At 41.5% G+C, this 18,894-nt stretch overlaps 1 protein-coding gene across 2 annotated transcripts in view; it reads right to left on the bottom strand.

Moving 5' to 3' along the window:
* Window positions 1–18,894, bottom strand: part of LOC148025138 (uncharacterized) — a 57,667-nt gene that overhangs the window by 16,787 nt on the left and 21,986 nt on the right. For both annotated transcript variants that reach the window (XM_087694868.1, XM_087694869.1), the window contains one exon: window positions 729–839. In XM_087694868.1, the coding sequence (XP_087550994.1) occupies window positions 729–839 (111 nt within the window). The remainder of the gene's footprint in view (window positions 1–728; window positions 840–18,894) is intronic.

Below are 18,894 nucleotides of genomic sequence, written 5' to 3'. Positions count from 1 at the left end.
AATATTAAGACCTCCGGAGATTTGGAACAGCACGAACTCTCAATTCCATTTTCAAGCTCTTACTATTTACATCATTCCAAAAAACAGCTATGGGACCTGCACAACTTAAATTCCACACACCTGCATGCATCATTGGAACTTGGAATCCACCATGGTAGCTGCAGAACATACTATTATGCCTATCTTTTCTAGAAGTGGGAAGTGCAAAATTTTAAAAACTAAAGGCCATCAACTAAGGATGATGTAATCAAAGGTTTATTGCAAATAGAAAATTCAAGTCAAAGGGCATACACCATAGCCCTATCCATGGGTAAGCAGACTCAAAGAAGAGCTAAAATGATAGGCGTCTGCCCCCTAGCTCAACATCCAGTCATTGAAACAATCAAGGCTCTCCCATGACCCAAGAATACATCTAGAGGATGCTGCGTACAAAGTGCAGGTCCAAATACTAAATAGTAAGTGCTGGCTCAAATACTATGTACAAAACATGCATTGAACGAGCTTAGTTTTCCATATATTGCACCCACTTCTCATAAAAGAGCCAGCTGATGCCTACATGAGAAATCTACGGCAACACCATGGACGAAACAGATTAAGAAAAGACAGGGCCTGAAAGTAATCGTCTGTTAATCATTATGCTGAAGACTCAGAGTAAGTGGTTTGAATTTTAGACAATACTAAATAGGCAGCCATGCAGAGCCACTTTCAAAAAGAACAATGTAAAATACCTCCTCAAGGCGCCTAACTTCAGACTGCAGGACTTCTTCAGTCTGCATACTTGATAAAAGTTCTTGCTCTCTCCTTGAAAGGAAAGAATTCTGATTTTGCAACCGCAAAAGCTGTTACAGAGAAAACATAACAAAACAGACTTGCCTCAGTATCTGCTTAACATAAGATTCCATCCATTTCTAAGTCATACTAAAACATCCTTATTTCTTGAAGCAAACAAAGCCACAAGTCTAATTTTACCTACAAATGAGAAAGAGATTAAGAAGAGACATGGAGTTTGTTGTTGTAATGAAAGAAAGCAGGCAAATAGACACATCAAGATGTAAGAGAACAAAACAGGCCATAGATGCTAAACAGTCTCTCAGCATGTTGTAAAAAGGGACTCACTATGCACCCCACTTCATCCCATATCCCACAGTGTGCCCCATCACCTTAATCATCATTACCCTCACATCATTACCTTCATCATCATCCACCAACCTCAGCCCCAGAAGCTGCTGCCCAGTCATCAGAAGGTACTGCTACTGCCGCCACCAGCCAATTGGAGGTCTTTCCTGATGCCACCTCACTTCCTGGAGGTCTTCTTGCTGTTGTGTTTCTTCATTTATTCACTGTGTTTACCCTAACCCTAATTGTGTTCTTTTATCAGTCTATGCTTTGTCGTACGATTGTTATTTGTGTTTCTATGTTAGGGTATTTCTTTACATATCAAACCAAGAGTCTTTAGTGTCATACAAAAGAGCAAATTTGCTTATTGTATTTAAAAGGCAAATTTTGGTAGCTCAACACCTCCTCTCAAGCCCCAAAAGGGACACCAAGGAGAGAGAAGATACGGCTCAGCCCTAACCCAAACGATCCCATCCCAAAGAGACAAAGGCATTAAGCCAAGGATGTCACAATGGGCTGCCCAAGGACCTATTAAAACACAAATGTGATAGTTGACTTCTTTTGAGTCACTCAAGTGAATGGGACTTTTTTTTTTAGAGTTTCCTGTAAGTGGTTATTGTAGTTCATAAAAAAGATAGACCCTAATGCACAATCACAATCAAACCTATCTGTGTAGAGACGTAGAACAAATAAACAATAGCCGATGTAGTGTGATAGCCTGTTGCGGATCCCTGGTAAGCAATAGAATGTTGTATGCTTCACTTGATGACGTAAAAGGGAAACATGATACACAAATGCGTGGGTTTTCTCCTTGGAAGGATGCTTATTCTCATTAGTTCTCATTCCATCAAAGGGCCCAACATATACACACAATGCAAATGCAAAGGAGTAATGTGTAAAGGGCCATGCTCATGGAGCACGGTGCCACTTCCACGGTGTCCTTATCAAAGACTTGTTCACTTGCCCAAGAGCCCTTTTACAATGATGAATGATGTATTGAAATGCAATGATGTATGCCATGAAAAGGAAGATACAACAAGGAAGGGATGCTAATGTTCAACTTTCAAGACAAGAAGGCAATGCCATAATGTGCATGTGACATGAGGAAAAGGAAGGGATGCTAATGTTAAAGACAAGAAGATAATGTTGTAACTTGCATGTAACATGAGGGCAAGCTTCAAGCAACCCCCTCACAAAACATGAATGCCAATACCAAAGGTAGAGGAGTAGTTGATATCAACTTATCAACTTGGGGAGTTGAGGACTTGATGAATGATGAAGCCTAGTATAGCTTGATATAAAGGGTAGACTTGGCACCCCTCAACTAGTAGTGAAGAAATTGCAAGCCATTTAGATAGAAGAGTCATAAAAATATATTAGCAGAAAAATCAAAAGCAAATGGATGTTTTCTACAAAGAGCATTGCCAACTCCAATGTGTTTACATCAATCTTAGTAGAAATAGACCAAGAGAGTTTGGTCAACCACTCCACAATTACCCAAATTGAGTCATCAACAGGACTAGTTCTATCTGAACTTGACACATGACATTTAAGGCTTACTTAAGCTTGCTCACTACTCAATTGCAAGGAGAGAACTGAGAGGTGAGAGAAAAGAGTGACAAAGAGAGAGAAACCATAGAAGCTATGAACAAGGAGGAAAAGTAAGAGACGGTAAATGTATTAATGTCAAAAGATGTGAAAATTTACATGTCTCACCCTTTTTTTGCCTATGTCAATGTGGCAAGGTATTATTAATAATTCCACACTAAAATATATCTTCTTCCCAACTTCTTACAATCCATCCCTACCCAAAGGTTTTTGCCCACAAAAACAAACTTACATTGGCTAGAAAGGATGGATAAAACAGAGTACTACTCTGATTTCAGTTATACAAAGTATTGGAAATGAATGAAAGATTGAAGATATATTGACTGGACTAAAGACTTGAAGATAAATCTCAATTGTATACATGATCCTGATATCTTCAAAAGGGATAGGAGCCTTTAAGTCTTCAAGAAACAAGCTTAAGAATAAAAAGACGGCTTGCTATAAGAACAAACCTTACTGAACAAAATCTGCCGTAACTTCTCATAAAGGTGTCCAAATGAAGTGCGCCACATGTCAAAACGTAGCTAATGAAGAGTACTTTGACATTATGGTAAGTGATATATTTCTGAAAATTTGACAGAATAAAAATTGTTCTAAAACATTTTGTTGTCTTAACCTTATCTGCTCCATAATTGGCTCCATTGTAGTTATACTTCAGCCACCAATGCATCCTGTAGATAAGGAAACTCATCTAATATAGTTTCCAACCTCCAAGAAGCTTCTTTGGATGGCAAACCTCTCCATCTAATCAAATACTTAATGATAGAACAAAAGCGAAGCTTCTTCTCATGCTGACCTATGATCTCAAGGATGTACTAAATAAGACATTCTTCATCTATAGGTGGCAGCTCATCAACTGTATCCACAAGAGTACCATAGAAGGGCTTAAGCTAACTAACATGGAATACATTATGAATCTTAGTAGAACAGGGTAGTTCCAATCTATATACCAAGTCTCCAATATGCTTTAGGATCCTATAGGATCCATAAAACCTATGAGCAAGCTTGTTACTGAATCTATCCTTCAAGTAGAGTAATGAGACTTCGGTACTTTCAACAAAACTAATTCTTCTTCTTAGAACTCTAAAGGTCACCTCTTCTCATCAACATACATCTTCATTTGAACTTAGGCCTTCCTAAGATTCATCTTACACTACTGAAGAAGGGTCTGCATTCTTTCCAATTCTTCTTTTCCATGAGGATTGATTTTCTCATTGAAAATGATTGTGGATAAGGGCGCATTATAACTATACATAATCTCAAAAGGGTGAAACTCCAATTCTAGCATGAGTGGAGTTATTATAGGCAAACTCAACGAAATGCAACCAAGAATCCCATAGATGCTGCATATCATGACAGAAATGGTGAGAATAAGTCTCCAACCACTTAATTACCCTTTCTGTCTAGCCATCAATCTATGGATGATAGGCTGTAAAAGGAGCCAATTTAGTGTCCATGAAGCTGAATACCGCCTAAACTTTAAATCCTTGTCATATACAATCACTTGCGGTAATCCATGTAATCTAAAGTTCTGCTCCATAAATTGCACATAGATACTATTCCATCCCCTTTTTTGTAGTAGCTAAGCCAGTAATGAAATGTATGGAATCTGCATCCACTTGCCCTCAGGAATAGGTAGTGGCTACAATAGCCCACCTCGCTTATGGGTATTGTTCTCATTCTATTGACAAGGTATACACTTCATAACAAAATCCTTAATATCTCTCCACAATCATTTCCAATAAAATCTTTTGCAAATCTTATCATAGGTTTAAAAAACTCCAAAACGTCTCCATGAAGCTGAATACCGCCTAAACTTTAAATCCTTGTCATATACAATCACTTGCGGTAATCCATGTAATCTAAAGTTCTGCTCCATAAATTGCACATAGATACTATTCCATCCCCTTTTTTGTAGTAGCTAAGCCAGTAATGAAATGTATGGAATCTGCATCCACTTGCCCTCAGGAATAGGTAGTGGCTACAATAGCCCACCTCGCTTATGGGTATTGTTCTCATTCTATTGACAAGGTATACACTTCATAACAAAATCCTTAATATCTCTCCACAATCATTTCCAATAAAATCTTTTGCAAATCTTATCATAGGTTTAAAAAACTCCAAAACGTCTAGCTAAAGGCGAAGAATGTTGAACTCTAAATAATGGTGCCACTTCTTTATCGTATGTAAAATAGCCAACATCTCTTGGTCATAGACATTCATAGCCATTTCCTTATTTGTAAGCTTGCAACTTTTAAAGGCAATAACTCCATGCTCTTGTAACAAAACAATCCCTATGCCACGGCCACTAACATCGCACTATAGAGTAAACTCCTTTCAGAAATTTAGACGTACTAGAATAGGAGCAAAAGTAAAAAGTTCCTTTAACTGGTTGAAGCTACTATCTGCAAGTGTATCCCAAAGAAAGCTTCCTTCTTCAACCTATCAGTCAAAGGAGTTGCTATAGCCGCATAATGCTTAATGAATATATAATAGAATGACGATGGATCAAGAAACCCTCTAAGTAAAGTAATGGTATTAGTGTTATCAATCTAGTCAGCTTGTGTGTGAGTTTGGGCTATGCTTGATATTACTCGGTGTAACCAACCTTCCTTCCATGGATGGGTAATAAATCCCTAATTACAACTTAATTACAATAGCAAACAATTAATGCAAATCTAAAAATACAAATTTACCTACTGATCTTGGACAATGCACACCCAATTGGCTCCAAAATTGGCACCCCTTTCGGTATTTCTTTAGCTTTATTGAAAAAAAAGTTGATTTACAATGAGATTCTCTCGATCCCCTTCGCAATCCGAACTCCCCTTGCTGTCCGAGTGACCAGCAAGTCTTCAATCTATTTTGCCCTTTGATTCGGGCACTTAATTGGCCTTCACCCACTTCATAGACGATAGAAATGCCCCAAATTTAATGGCTAGCTAGTCCTCCACCTAAATTTAGCTAAAATTCACCTTCAACCCTGAAAAATCCAAGTCTTGGAGCTTCCAATTTGTGGCACGCTTCCTGAGGCTGCTGCTAAACCCTAATTTCTGCTGTAAATTAGAGTTTATAGCAGAGAAATTTGCAATTTCTCAGCCTCCAAGGATCCAAATGCTGAGATCTTCGGAGCAAGGCCATGAAATGGCTGGTAGATGAGAGAGGAAGCTGTAGAGAGAGAAAATTCAGAGTTTTGTCGCAAAAAATGAATGAAAATCAGTCAAATGCAGCTGCTGCCTTGCCACAACAGCTTGGAGATGCAAAGAACTAAAGAAAATCAATCATTTACTACTGCTGCCCTATCTCAACGGCATGTAGACGCTGTCACCTACTGTTGATTGGTCTTCTCCTGCCCCTAGCTGCCTCAGAAGGTCCTCCAATGGCTGCAAATCAAACCAACAGCATCTCCTCCCTCTCTCTTGCAAGTTGAATACACTAAAAATACCTCTCCAACCTCTAAAGATGTTTTTCAATCTTGCATGGGCATTTTTTACAAGTGACAACCTTCCCAAATGGTTTTTCCAGCATTATCTATAATTAAATATTAATCTAATAATTAATTAGATGCCTTGAAAAATAATCTGACTGGCCAATAATTAAATTGGTTAGGCATCTTCCACTCTCGAGTGTCTCTACGCCATCTTTGACCATCAGATTGGCGTTAGGTACCATTAAACGCCACTTCTCTACGGTCACCAACTAACACTTATAGCCAAACGAATGACCTAGGCCAACAACTAGCACCAGATACCACCAAGTACCTGTGCGGCATAACTTATAGCAACTTTTGCCTTTGACATCCCGTGATTTCCTTGTGTCTCGAGCTCGTAAATTTACTCTAACCCCAATTGCACCTCACATGTGCAACATTTACTTAATCATGTGATTAAAAATTAATCCACATGTTAATTGAGTTTTCAAAAATACATGTCCTCATGACAACCCTCCCCCTTGAAATCCTTGCAATCGTCTTCGATTGCACTGCCAAATGCATCAAAAGCAAAGTACTACACTAGAATTTCCATAGGGCATCATAGTCAATACAGCATTGCACATTGTTGTTCAACCATTCCATATGCCCAACATATGCTGAAAATTACCAACCAACATAACATAACATAAGACTCACAAAGAATCTCAAAAACATTGTCAAATTAGCATGTGACATGTCCATTTTTCATGAGCTCAACTCATCTAGCAAAACCAGATAGTATAGGGAAAACCAAGCATAAACCATGGCTGAAACATCAATGGCACCATAAGACATATTGTTGTCCACAAAACCAGCTGCATACCACTGAATATTAATGATCATACGACGCTGAAAACCAACATTACCAAACATAGTGACTAGTACACTGAATAGTAATCTCCTAGCAAACATACTGTTCAGCTACAATACCTTGAATGTATGTTGAATACATTTGAGATCCACTACTTCTAGAGCTGTCCATTACTGAGGAGTAGAGGTGCTAGCTCCCTCACAAGCATCAGGTAATACTCTGGACCTCTGTTGTGCCGAACCTGATCGAGCTCGAACTAAAGTCGGCTCAAACTGGAAAGCATCAAGGTAAAGCTGCAACAACTGAGGATGGTCTGCCAAGTCATCCTCCTCCATCCATTTGGCATCCATTGGTGAATAATTCTGAAACTTCACCAAGTACCTTCTAGAACCCTTACCCCTGATCTTCCTCTCTCTATGTGCAAAAATCTACTCTGGTACCAGTATTTCATCGAGCTCTTCAACCTCCAGCTGAATTTCAGCAAATACATCCTCTGGCACATTTCCATGAAAAGGTCTAAGCAACCTCATATGAAAGGCATTGTGTATCCGCCAGTGTGGGGGCAATTTCAGCCCATAGCATGCATCATTGATCCTCTCCAACACTTGAAATGGCCCATAGTATCTCATAGACAGCTTTGGATGCAATCGCTCTTTGCCCATCATCTTTTTTAGCCATGCCTTTTCAAATCGCAGCAATACATAATCGCCCTCTGCAAAGTGCAAAGCACACCTATGTCGATCTGCTGCTCTCTTTTGCCAATCCTGTGATCTTTGAAGTGCATTCTTAACCTTCTAATAAGTTGCATCAATGCTTTCCACATAGTGATCAAACTCAAAGATCTTATCTTTTGTGTGCAAAATAGGGGATACTTGTTAGCAGTCATGTTTGTCATGCCTTGTCATCTCCTGCCTGTGAGCCTCAGTCTGAGTCAGACGAGGACATTAGAAGCTCTGACATGTCTATCATGTGTTATGATGGGGGAGGCTAGTCACTCTTGACTGGACATCTAATTCGCACAAAATCCTTCAAAAATTAATGACTTATAAACCATTGCTCAGAACAAAGGGTTGTAAGAAGAAAAACTGTCCAATTCAAAGGAAGGAACATGATTGCGACATCAAATTTCAGTTTCAATGAACTTAGGGTCACCTAAGAAATATGCAAAATAAACAAAGTCTAAAAAGGAAAGGGAAAACCCCTTGTATGCGAGGTGTAACATCATGGATGGGTGGGAGAGGAAAGACCCCAATAGGGTCTAGGAAAAAAACATTCTCAATTAGTGAAGTGTGAATGATATTCACATGGGATTATACAAGATGGATGGATTGTCAAGAATCGCGTGATGGGGGAATGTGCTTGAGCTGCTGCGCCAAACGCACACTATATACACAAGAGGAAGCTCACTCAAGAATACAAAAAGAGAGATGGAAACCAAAACGTTTTCTTACTGGTTTCTTCTTCTTCTTCCACACACTATACAATGTATACAAATATTGAATCTATTCCACCTTCTTAATCTCTTGAGTCTACTTGCGGACGATGGCCTCCAAGCCAAGAATATCGCATGCGGATGACAATCCTGCAACCAGCAACAAGGCTTCGGGCAAAGGCATCACTTTCAATCCAACTGCAGTTCCGGTCGTAAGTAATGTATTTTCAAATTGATACATGCTTGCTTTGATTATCGTATGAGATACGTTAGGCCCCATACTATTGCACGAGTATAGGTCATGGGAAAGGATAAATTTCATCTCACCTACTCAGAAGATGGAGTTTGTAAAGTGTATATATCAAGGGAAGATAATTGCACCTAGTTACATATGACTTATTTGCTAGTAGAGCAATTACAAGGAAGAATTAGTCAAGCGTTATGAATGGCATAGTCATCAAAAGAACGACATTAAAAGATTGTGCATACAAGTGCTAGATTAAAGTATAGTCAAGGGTTAAAAATAGCATAATTACTAAAAGAAAATGACATTGAGAATCATGAATGGAAAGTACTAGTTTAAAGTTTAGATACTTCAAAAGGGTATGTGTATTTTTTTTTGCCTCTTTTAGTGGGCAGCCACTGGCTGCCCGGCCACTTTTTGGTCACTGTTGTGGGGCGCCCATTTTAGGGCATTTTTAGGGTTTGCGCCCATTTTAGGGTTAGGGTTAGGGTTTGTCCTTTTGCCTATTTATAGGCAGCCCCCCTCCCCACTTGATCACTTGTCTTCTTGCACATTCCGACACTCCTCCTCCCCCGTGGTGGTGCTGCCATCATCATCAGCCTGATCTGGTGCCCTCACTGACGTTGTGGGCTGCGTGCAGGGGCTGATCAGTCTCCTTCCGCCTTCCCGTTTGTATTCAGCATTCATTTCAATCAATGCAAATTTCTCTTCCCTATTTTCTGCTTTCTCTCTCTCTCCCTCCGTGTTCGTATTCCCTCTTCCGCAACGCACTCTCACATGGTATCAGAGCCGAAGGAGAGTACACGGAGCTGAGATTTACGCGGGAGAACACCCACAATCTTTGCGTTTGCTGCTGGTCTCTTCCCCAACAGCCAAGACGGCCCTTCCAGGAGGTCACCATCCTTGCGTTTGCTACAGGCACCCCCTCCAAAGGCTGCCACGTCATCAACCACCACTTCCTGCTTGCGTTTTCAGTCAGGGCGGCCACTCCTACAACTGGGCGACATTCCTCCAGTCTGCATTTTGCTGATCTGGCTGTCGTTCCATCTCCAGGCGGCTCTTCTCCTGCTAGCGACCTACTTCCAGGCTGCGTTTTGGTGCTGGCGGCTTCTGTCTTGGTGCTATTCATCAGACAACCTTGCGTTTTGCAGCTCCAGATATCGGTGTTTTGCAGATTGGAAGATGTCTTCTCATCAGTTTACGGGCTTTGATGACTCAGATGACAAGTTTTTGTCTCGACACTCATCTGAACGGAGGCGTGATTTCTATCACGAGGACCGTCATCCAGAGTCTATTCCTCTTTCCCGTCCCCCTTCTATTCATGTATCTCGGCAAGCCCCTTCCAGTGGAACGAAGATGCAACCTTTGGTACCCCCTGTACAGGTACCCATACTTCCTCAACTGCCCAAAGAGGATCGGTTGGATGGCTCCAACTTTTCTCTATGGTCCTGCAAGGTGGAGTGTATCTTGGACTCCTTCGATCTTTGGGAGCTTGTTTCTGTTCCTATTCCCCGGCCTAAGGTGGATCCCGCAGATGGGACTTCTATGGATCGTGCAGCCTTATGGGATCGGCTCAATTCTAGAGCCCGATCTTTCCTCTTTCTAAGTTTGCAGGATTCTGTCCTTATTCATGTTCACAGGTTGAAGACTGCAACAGACGTGTGGAGAAAGCTCGCATCTCTCTATCAACAGAAGACGTTTGCCCACCGGATATCTCTCGAAAAGAAGTTGCGGATGCTCGCTATTGATGATAGTCCTTCCATGAAGGGCCACATCAACAGATTACAGGATATGAGGGATGAGCTTGCATCCCTCGGTCGAACGATATCTTCTGAAGACATGGCTATGATTCTCTTGACTCAACTGCCATCGCCTCGGTTTGATGTCTCTCCACCAGCCTTCTTACTTCGAGGACCGTGCCCAGCTTCTATGGGAGGAGCTATCCCCGCTTGTCTTGGAGCATGACGAGCGACTCAGAGAGGTCAGTGCTAGTGGATCTGACTCCACTAGAGCCTTTGTTGCAGGTTCCGGAGGACAGAAGAAGAAGAAGAAGTCAAAGGCTAAGAAGAAGAACAGTTCTTCAGGCTCTGACTCAGATTTAGAGAGACTGAAGTGCCCACACTGTGGGAAAGGGACACATCCCGAGGAGAAATGCTAGAAGAAGTACCCTCACCTTCGTCTGGGAGCGAAGGGTGGATCTACATCGGAGCCTTCTTCTACCTCTATACTAGCTCTTACCCATGAGTCAGTGTTCCTTCATATCCATCCTTTGGAGGAGGATCCTTCTTCCGTGGCTACAGTGTCTTCTGCGCAGCCTTGGTTAGTGGGCAGTGGTGCTTTGAGTCATATGACTCCTCGAGGTGATTTGTTACAGGATCTCCGTCCATCAGAGGGTTCAGTCACTGTTGGTGACATTTTATCAGTGCCTATTAGTGGTGTTGGCACATTGCCTTTGTTTACCGACCGACCTTTGAGCTCCTTTTCACAGGTCCTACATGTTCCGGATTTGGGCCTTCCCCTCCTCTCAGTTTATGGCCTTATGAGGCTTGGCACACGAGTGATCTTCACCGAGCATGCCGTTGTTATTGAGGATTCTTCTACAGGAGCTGTCTTATCTACAGGTTGGCAAAAGAGCGGGCTTTACAGGCTCCATTTCCCTTCTTTGATGCAGGGTCCTCCGCAGTCTATTGCTACGCATGTTCCCACTTGTGCACCTTCTATTCCACAGGTTCCTTCCCATCCCCCACCTTCTCCTTCGGTGGTTCCCTCCCCTTTTCGCGGGGGACGATCTCGGTGATGTGGCTATGGATTCCCTGGCCCCTAGTGTTTTAGAGGGGGATTCCCAGGATCGTGAGGAGCTCCTTCAGCGGCAGTCTACATCGACGGACTTCATCGACATTGGCATTCCTCTTGCCACCCTAGGATCTATTTCTTCTTCAGCCTTCAGCCACATCCAGGATCTAAGAGGGGGTGTTAGCAGTCATGTTTGTCATACCTTGTCATCTCCTGCCTGTGAGCCTCAGTCTGAGTCAGACGAGGACACTAGGAGCTCTGACATGTCTGTCATGTGTTGTGATGGGGGAGGCTAGTCACTCTTGACTGGCTATCTTAGGATGTGTTTTTTTTTTTGGCCTCTTTTAGTGGGCAGCCACTGGCTGCCCGGCCACTTTTTGGTCACTGTTGTGGGGCGGCCATTTTAGGGCATTTTTAGGGTTTGCACCCATTTTAGGGTTAGGGTTAGGGTTTATCCTTTTGCCTATTTATAGGCAGCCCCCCTCCCCACTTGTTCACTTGTCTTCTTGCAGATTCCAACACTCCTTCTCCCCCGTGGTGGTGTTGCCATCATCATCAGCCTGATCTGGTGCCCTCACTAATGTTGTGGGCTGCGTGCAGGGACTGGTCAATCTCCTTCCACCTTCCCGTTTGTATTCAGCATTCATTTCAGTCAGTGCAGATTTCTCTTCCCTATTTTCTGCTTTCTCTCTCTCTCTCTCCCTCCGTGTTCGTATTCCCTCTTCCGCAGCGCACTCTCACAATACTTTCATACAACCCTCTACCACCTCAAATGGAGCTTTGCCCGCAGAACTATGCACTATGTTACTGTAAGTAAACTCAACCAAGGGCAAATACTACTCCCACTATGTCTTGTGGTCTGAAACATAGCACCTCAAAAGATCTAACACTATAGAATTTGCTTCCTCAGACCGACCATCTGTCTGCGGATGGAAGGATGATGAGAATTTCAGTATGGTACCCATATTCTCAAACAAGCCCTTCCAAAATAAATTGGTCATCCAAGGGTCTCGATCACTAATGATCGACTCTGGCATACCATGATACTTAAAGATGTGCTGCAAAAACAATCGTGCCATATAATCAGCCTTAATTTTCTTCCTCACCGGAATGAAATGGGCTTGCTTATTGAGCCTACAAATAATAGTCCATATCCCATCACTCCCTGTAGATGTCTTAGAAAGCTCAAAACTAAAGTCCATTGCAATGCTTTGCCAAGGGCTACTAGAATAGGCAAGGGCTGCAACAAACTCGGCATCTTTTGCCTATCATGCTTTACCTTCTGGTATACCATGCATGTCTTAACAAACTGTTCTACATCATACCTCAAGCTAGCCAATAAAAGAAATGCTCCACTGCCTTGACCGTGGCATCAATACCTCTGTGTCATGCATACGAGGGAGCATAACCTTCAGTAATAACTCTAGGCCTTAACTGCTTTGTGACACACAATCGTCCATGCAATATCAAAACTCCATCTTGTACACAAAGTGTCCATGCCTTTGGCCATTGCAAAGCTGATCATAAACATTAGCAAAGTTTGAATCAACATATTGCTCTTTCATGGCATCCAACTCAATGTGATAAACCATATTGACAGCCGATAACTGAGGTTTACGTGACAGTGCATCACTTTTCCCACTCTTTCTCTGCGATTTGTTCCTCTTTCCAGCCTTTGACTCTTTGGCATGTGACTTGGCATCATCATCGTGGAATCCTGCATCCTTTCCACGCAACAATGTGTCGATTGTAGTAGCAGTTTCTATAAGCTGAGACATGCTAGAAACTGTAGACTTAATGCAAAAATCTCAAATACCCTTTGGCAAACCACAAATATACTTCTCCACCTACTCATAGAGAGATATTGTACGATAAGAAGTAACTAGCAGCAATGCATCCCAAAGCTTCTTATTATACTGATCCAAGTTCTTGCGGTCTTTGGAATTCAACTGATTCCAACCTGTCATAATGTCTACTTCAAAGGCACTTGTCAACCAATTTGAAGCAAACATTTGCTCGAACTAGACCCAAGTGGTAGGTGACTTCCCTTGAATAAGAAGTGTAGACCACCACTGCAATGCATTTCCCTTCAAAAAAATGTGGCTGCTTTGTGTATCTTAGATGCCTCTGTGAAGATGCAGCCTATCTTGTGCACCATTGAAAGGCTCAAACTTCACGCTTTTGCCACCTTCATCATAGTCCTTCAGCGGACCGGGAGTCAAGTTATCATAAATGGGCTGCTGCAAAAAGGGTGCATTGGCTGTATTTGAATAAAAACCAATACTATCTAAAGCACCTACATGACCAGCACCAAATCCTTGTGCTCCAACAGTCCCTAGGGGTGCCGATACATATCCATATGGCCCACTTTGTGCCCCAAGCATCATGCTTATGCTGCCATACATGAGATTAGGCATTCCACTTGCATTACCTGAATACATTGGGTATTATGAGCCATCCATTGGCTGTTGCATACCATAGGGATTTGTGCCATACATTCCCGTATACAGTGCCTGTCCAACCATAGCATGAAAAATGGTACCACCACCAAAGTATCCTTGATGTCCCATGCTTGCATGTGCATAATTGCCTTGCTGCCCATATTCCCATGGATTGGCACTACCAAGTTGGCCATGCATTTGCACTTGCTGCCCCACGAATAGCAATTGTTTGTGCTCATCAAGCATTGTGGGCTCTTCTAAAGAAGGCTTAGGCATTTCCTTCGGTTCTTGTGGCTGTCCCGAAGCTATAGAAGGTGTCTTCTTCACTTTGCCTTTGTTATCTTAGGGCATTCAAGAATTGAGTAAACCGGGGATCCTTTGCCAATTCAGCAAAAAGATTTGCTGTTGTACGCATTCGATTCTTGAAGCTATCGTCAAACTCTTCAGCCCCTTGCTGGTCATCAGTCTCTTTATTCATTGAAGTGCCATCATTTGAGTCATTTCTCTAATTTCTGCTGTAAATGAGCGTTTACAGCAGAGAAATTTGCAATTTCTCAGTCTCCAAGGGTCCAAATGTTGAGATCTTCGGAGCAAGGTTGTGAAATGACTAGGAGATGAGAGAGAAAATTCAGAGTTTTGTCGCAAAGAATGACTGAAAATCAGTCAAATGCAGCTGCTGCCCTACCACAACAGCTTGGAGATGCAAAGAACTGAAGAAAATCCGTCATTTACTGCTATTGCCCTATCTCAACAGCCTGTAGACACTGTCATCTACTATTGATTGGTCTTCTCCTGCCCCTAGCTGCCTCAGAAGGTCCTCCAATGACTGCAAATCAGACCAGTAGCATCTCCTCCGACATTGCTCTGCCCTTGAGCACACTGTACACTCTTACATTCATTTACAGCATTCATTCACTTCAGAGTTGTGTTCTCTCTCTCCCTTCTTCTCTTTGTGTTTGAGTTTTGAGTTTTGCGTTTAGGGTTTAAGTTTTGAGTTTTCCTTTAGGGTTTGAGTTTGCCCTCTGTGTCTTTGTCTATGTCTTTGTGTTTTTGTCGTGGTCGTACACTCTGTGTGTCCTCAATGCAAACCCTAGCAGTCTTCTTAACAGTAAACACACACTTAGCACTTATACTCACATATATATATCTATCTAAAAACCTAAAGGTACACACTTGTCATTGTACCTAAAATCCTGCACACTCTCTACTTTACTCTCTCCCACTCTCTTTGTATCTTCACGCCTAAGGAACTCCTACTGTCTCGATCTTCGTGCCTAACCCGTCACTACAAACAAAAAGAAAAAGTCGAAGGCCCAATATTATCACTATGGTAAGAAGAGCCACTTACGGAAGAACTGCAAGGAGTTAGCAGCCTCACAGAATAAGAATAAGAAGAAGAAGAAGCGAGATGCGAACCCCTCTGACGCGTCATCCTCTTCCTCAAACTCCGACTCTGATCCCTAGCCAAAGAGAAGTTTGCGGCACGGAAGGGATCCACTTCTTCAAATCGTGGAAAGGGCTTGATTGCCCCTTCCTTTGCTGCTTTCTAGTCCAAGTGATGTAGTCATCCCTCGCAACTCTCCAGTGCCAAAGAGGGAGTGTGAGAGGGTGGTGAGATGGAGCAACCGCACCTCATCTATACCAATATACAAGTGCACACGTTCCACTAAGGGATATTCCTAACGCATCGACCAAAGTCTGCTAGCAAGTTCTAATCCTAGGGTCGAGATTGACATCCAGGTTCATAATACCAGTCTAGTCAGCTCATGAGTGAGTCTAGGCTATGCTTGACATTACTAGGTATTTTAGGCATTTTATGGTAGTCATACTGGTGATTATTTAGGCATTTATTGTTGGCCAACCAACTATCACATTTGGCATGTTTTGGGCCTATTTATTCAGTGGCTTTTCCTCCTCTCATTTGGCCGTCATAATTCTTCAAGTGGTCTTCCTATTGGAGAGAGAAGCCAGTGCCGATGCCTACGCAACCAATGATTCACTGTTGTACACATCATTCTTGTGTTTGGTATATGGATTCCATTTCCCAAGCACATCTCTAATTTCTCTTCCCTTGCAATATTCTTTTGTTCTTTTGTTTTCTGTCTTATGTTCAACAATTCATTTCAGCACTTATCTATGATTCCATTGTTACACCACTTCTAATAGATAGGTGTCACACTAAAAAAACTAGCGAAATTTTTTATAACAAAGATTGCTATGGCACCATTCGGATTGGCCAAGTCTTCAGAGCCACCAAGGCATTGACTTTTAGTCAATGCTTGCCAATCTCTGACACACTGCACCTTCTTAGGGTCAACATGTATCGTTGTTCACTGACAATATGGCCCAAGTACTCCACTTCAGTCTCCATGAAAAAGCACTTCTCCTTAGCAAAGAGTCTGTGATATCTCAACACATCAAAAACCTTTCTTATATGTGATAAATGGTCCTGTAGAATCTTGTTGTAAATCAATATATCATTAAAAAATACTAGGACAAACTCCAAGAGAAAAGGCTACAAAATCTTATTCATCAAACTCTGGAAGGTAGCTAGAGCATTAGTAAGCCCAAATGGCATCACTAGGAAATTATATAACCCACAATCATTCCTAAAAGTAGTTTTGACTTCATCATCCTCTCACATCTAGATCTAATGATATCTTGATCTCACTTCAATTTTCGTAAAGAACCTAATTCCCTTGAGCTCATCAAGCAAATCATCTACTCTAGGGATTGAATACCTATTCTTCACTATGATTTTGTTTAGATCCCTATAATCAACACACATCCTAAAGGATCCATCTTTCTTCTTCAAAAACAAGACCGACGAAGTGTATGATGAAGAACTAGGCTCAATGAGCCCCATCTCTAGAAGCTCTTTGATTTGCTTAGCTAGTTCTTCACTCACATTTAGACAAAATCTGTAGGATGGCTTATTAACTCGCTTTGAATTTGGCTCCAAATCTATAGGGTAATCCACTGTTCTCTTAGGAGGTAATGAAATAGATACTTCAAACAAATCCCTATACTCCTTGAGAAGAGCTTTCAAAGCTGGATGATTTACTGAAGTCTTGGACTGATCTTCAACCTCTTTGTTCCGGTCATTTTGTTGTCGCCCAATCATTCCAAGTATTCCTTGACCTTCCCTGAGTTGTGCTTGTTTGATCTAAAAAGTCCCAATTATGAGATGTGTGAAATGTAATTCCCCAGTTATACATAGGAAATGCATATAGACATATCTAGGAAATGTTAGGGAATTTCCTACATTCTACACATGTTCATATGCATGAATGAATTAAAAGCTCATTGTGTCTCTCTCACCACCTATTTTATCCTCTTCGCACTATCATGCAAAATGGTAGTCACAAATGCATTTGCCTCATCATTATCATCCTTTGAATCTTCAAAGACTAACATACTATGGACCTTGGCTCTTGCATTCTTATACACACTTTGTTGCATGGTCAACTGTATACTTCTCTCCACATTTGAAACATAAGCATTTTTCTTTCATTTCTTTGTGTAGGTTCATAGAAATAGACTTTGGATTAACATTGACTGATATAGTTCTAAACTTGTTGTCCCCTTGTTTAAAATCCAATCTTAGACTGTTTGCTGTCCTAAAATTGCCTTGAGGTCTTGAAGCATTGAATGATAGATAAGTTTGCACTCTAAAGCCCCCACTCGGTGCATGATTGCTGCATAAACATTGCCAGCTTATCCTTGTTTTAAAACAATCCTTGGCTGTCCAAAAGTAGACTCAAATTGAACTCTCTTCTATACTTCCTTCCATAACATTCCGCAAGCTCAATAGCTTTGAAAAGAATGGTGAGATTTGGCACCATAACATCAGCTAATAAAGAAGGTTCTAAACCGTACATATACTTGTGGAGTTTAGATTTATCACTTATACTCTCTACATACATAGTGAGGTTGATGAATTGGTTTCTATAATCCCGCACACTTAGGCCTCATTGCTCTAGCCCATACCAACTTCGTACCAATTTCTCTTTTCACGAGAAGAAACAAAGATCTAAGCCATGAGTGTCTTGAATGCATCCCAACTCTCTACTAGTATGTTCTCCTTTTTAATATATCTCCACTAAGTATGCACAAACCCTTCCAAATGTGATGAGGCAAAATGAATCTTCATATCATCATTTCTAGGGAATATATCAAAATAGGACTCTAATTTTGAAATCCGTTTCTCTAGATCGAATGGTGAAGATGACTGCCCACTGTACTTTGCCAAAATTATTTTGTCTTTCAATTCCCTTTCATGAAAAGGTTACTGTGCCAGAATAGACTGATCATGATTAGTAGGCATTGAACCTCCAAAATGAGATTGTACTCTTCCAAAAGGTGACTGAGAATTAGTGTGGAGTCTTCCCGATAGTAGACAACCTCTAAAAACTTGAGAATTCAGTCCACAAGCTTGTGGATTAGCACCGCTCATGTTGCCCAAATAGTCTTCATGCCTTTGTGAAGTCTCTCCTACTTCATATTGACTATTTAGATACCCCTTCGTCCAATAATTTCTTGACTTCGACCATTTTGATTAGATGGCTGAAATGGGACTAATGGGTCATTGTTTGATTAAGCTTTATCCCTAGCATCCTTGGTTCCCATTTGCATTTGCATCCATTGAGAGAATTGAGCCATAATTTGTGCATTGGATTCTACCCATTTGTTAATTTCTTCGTTTGGGTAGTGGAATCCACCAACTTCTCAATAGAGAAGACTTTGTTTGATGACTTGACAAAACCATTTGCTCAACTCTAGATAATAGTTCAATATGCCTTTGAGCATGTCTCTTCTCATATTCACACATGGTATGATTAAGAGCACTAAGTTCTCCTTACATTTGAGGCTCTTCAGAGCTCTCTTGAGGTGTATTTCCAACAAAGCATCTTTGATTTGTTGGGCATATTCATCCTGGGCCTTACTCTTCCCTTTATGACCTGCCATAGTAGACCC

The sequence above is a fragment of the Lygodium microphyllum genome, chromosome 15, assembly GCF_053477565.2.
Source record: "Lygodium microphyllum isolate KBCC chromosome 15, Lygodium_microphyllum_v1.1.10, whole genome shotgun sequence".
NCBI lineage: Eukaryota > Viridiplantae > Streptophyta > Polypodiopsida > Schizaeales > Lygodiaceae > Lygodium > Lygodium microphyllum.
Note: the sequence above shows the minus strand (reverse complement) of the source record. Positions and strands in the feature narration are given on the sequence as shown.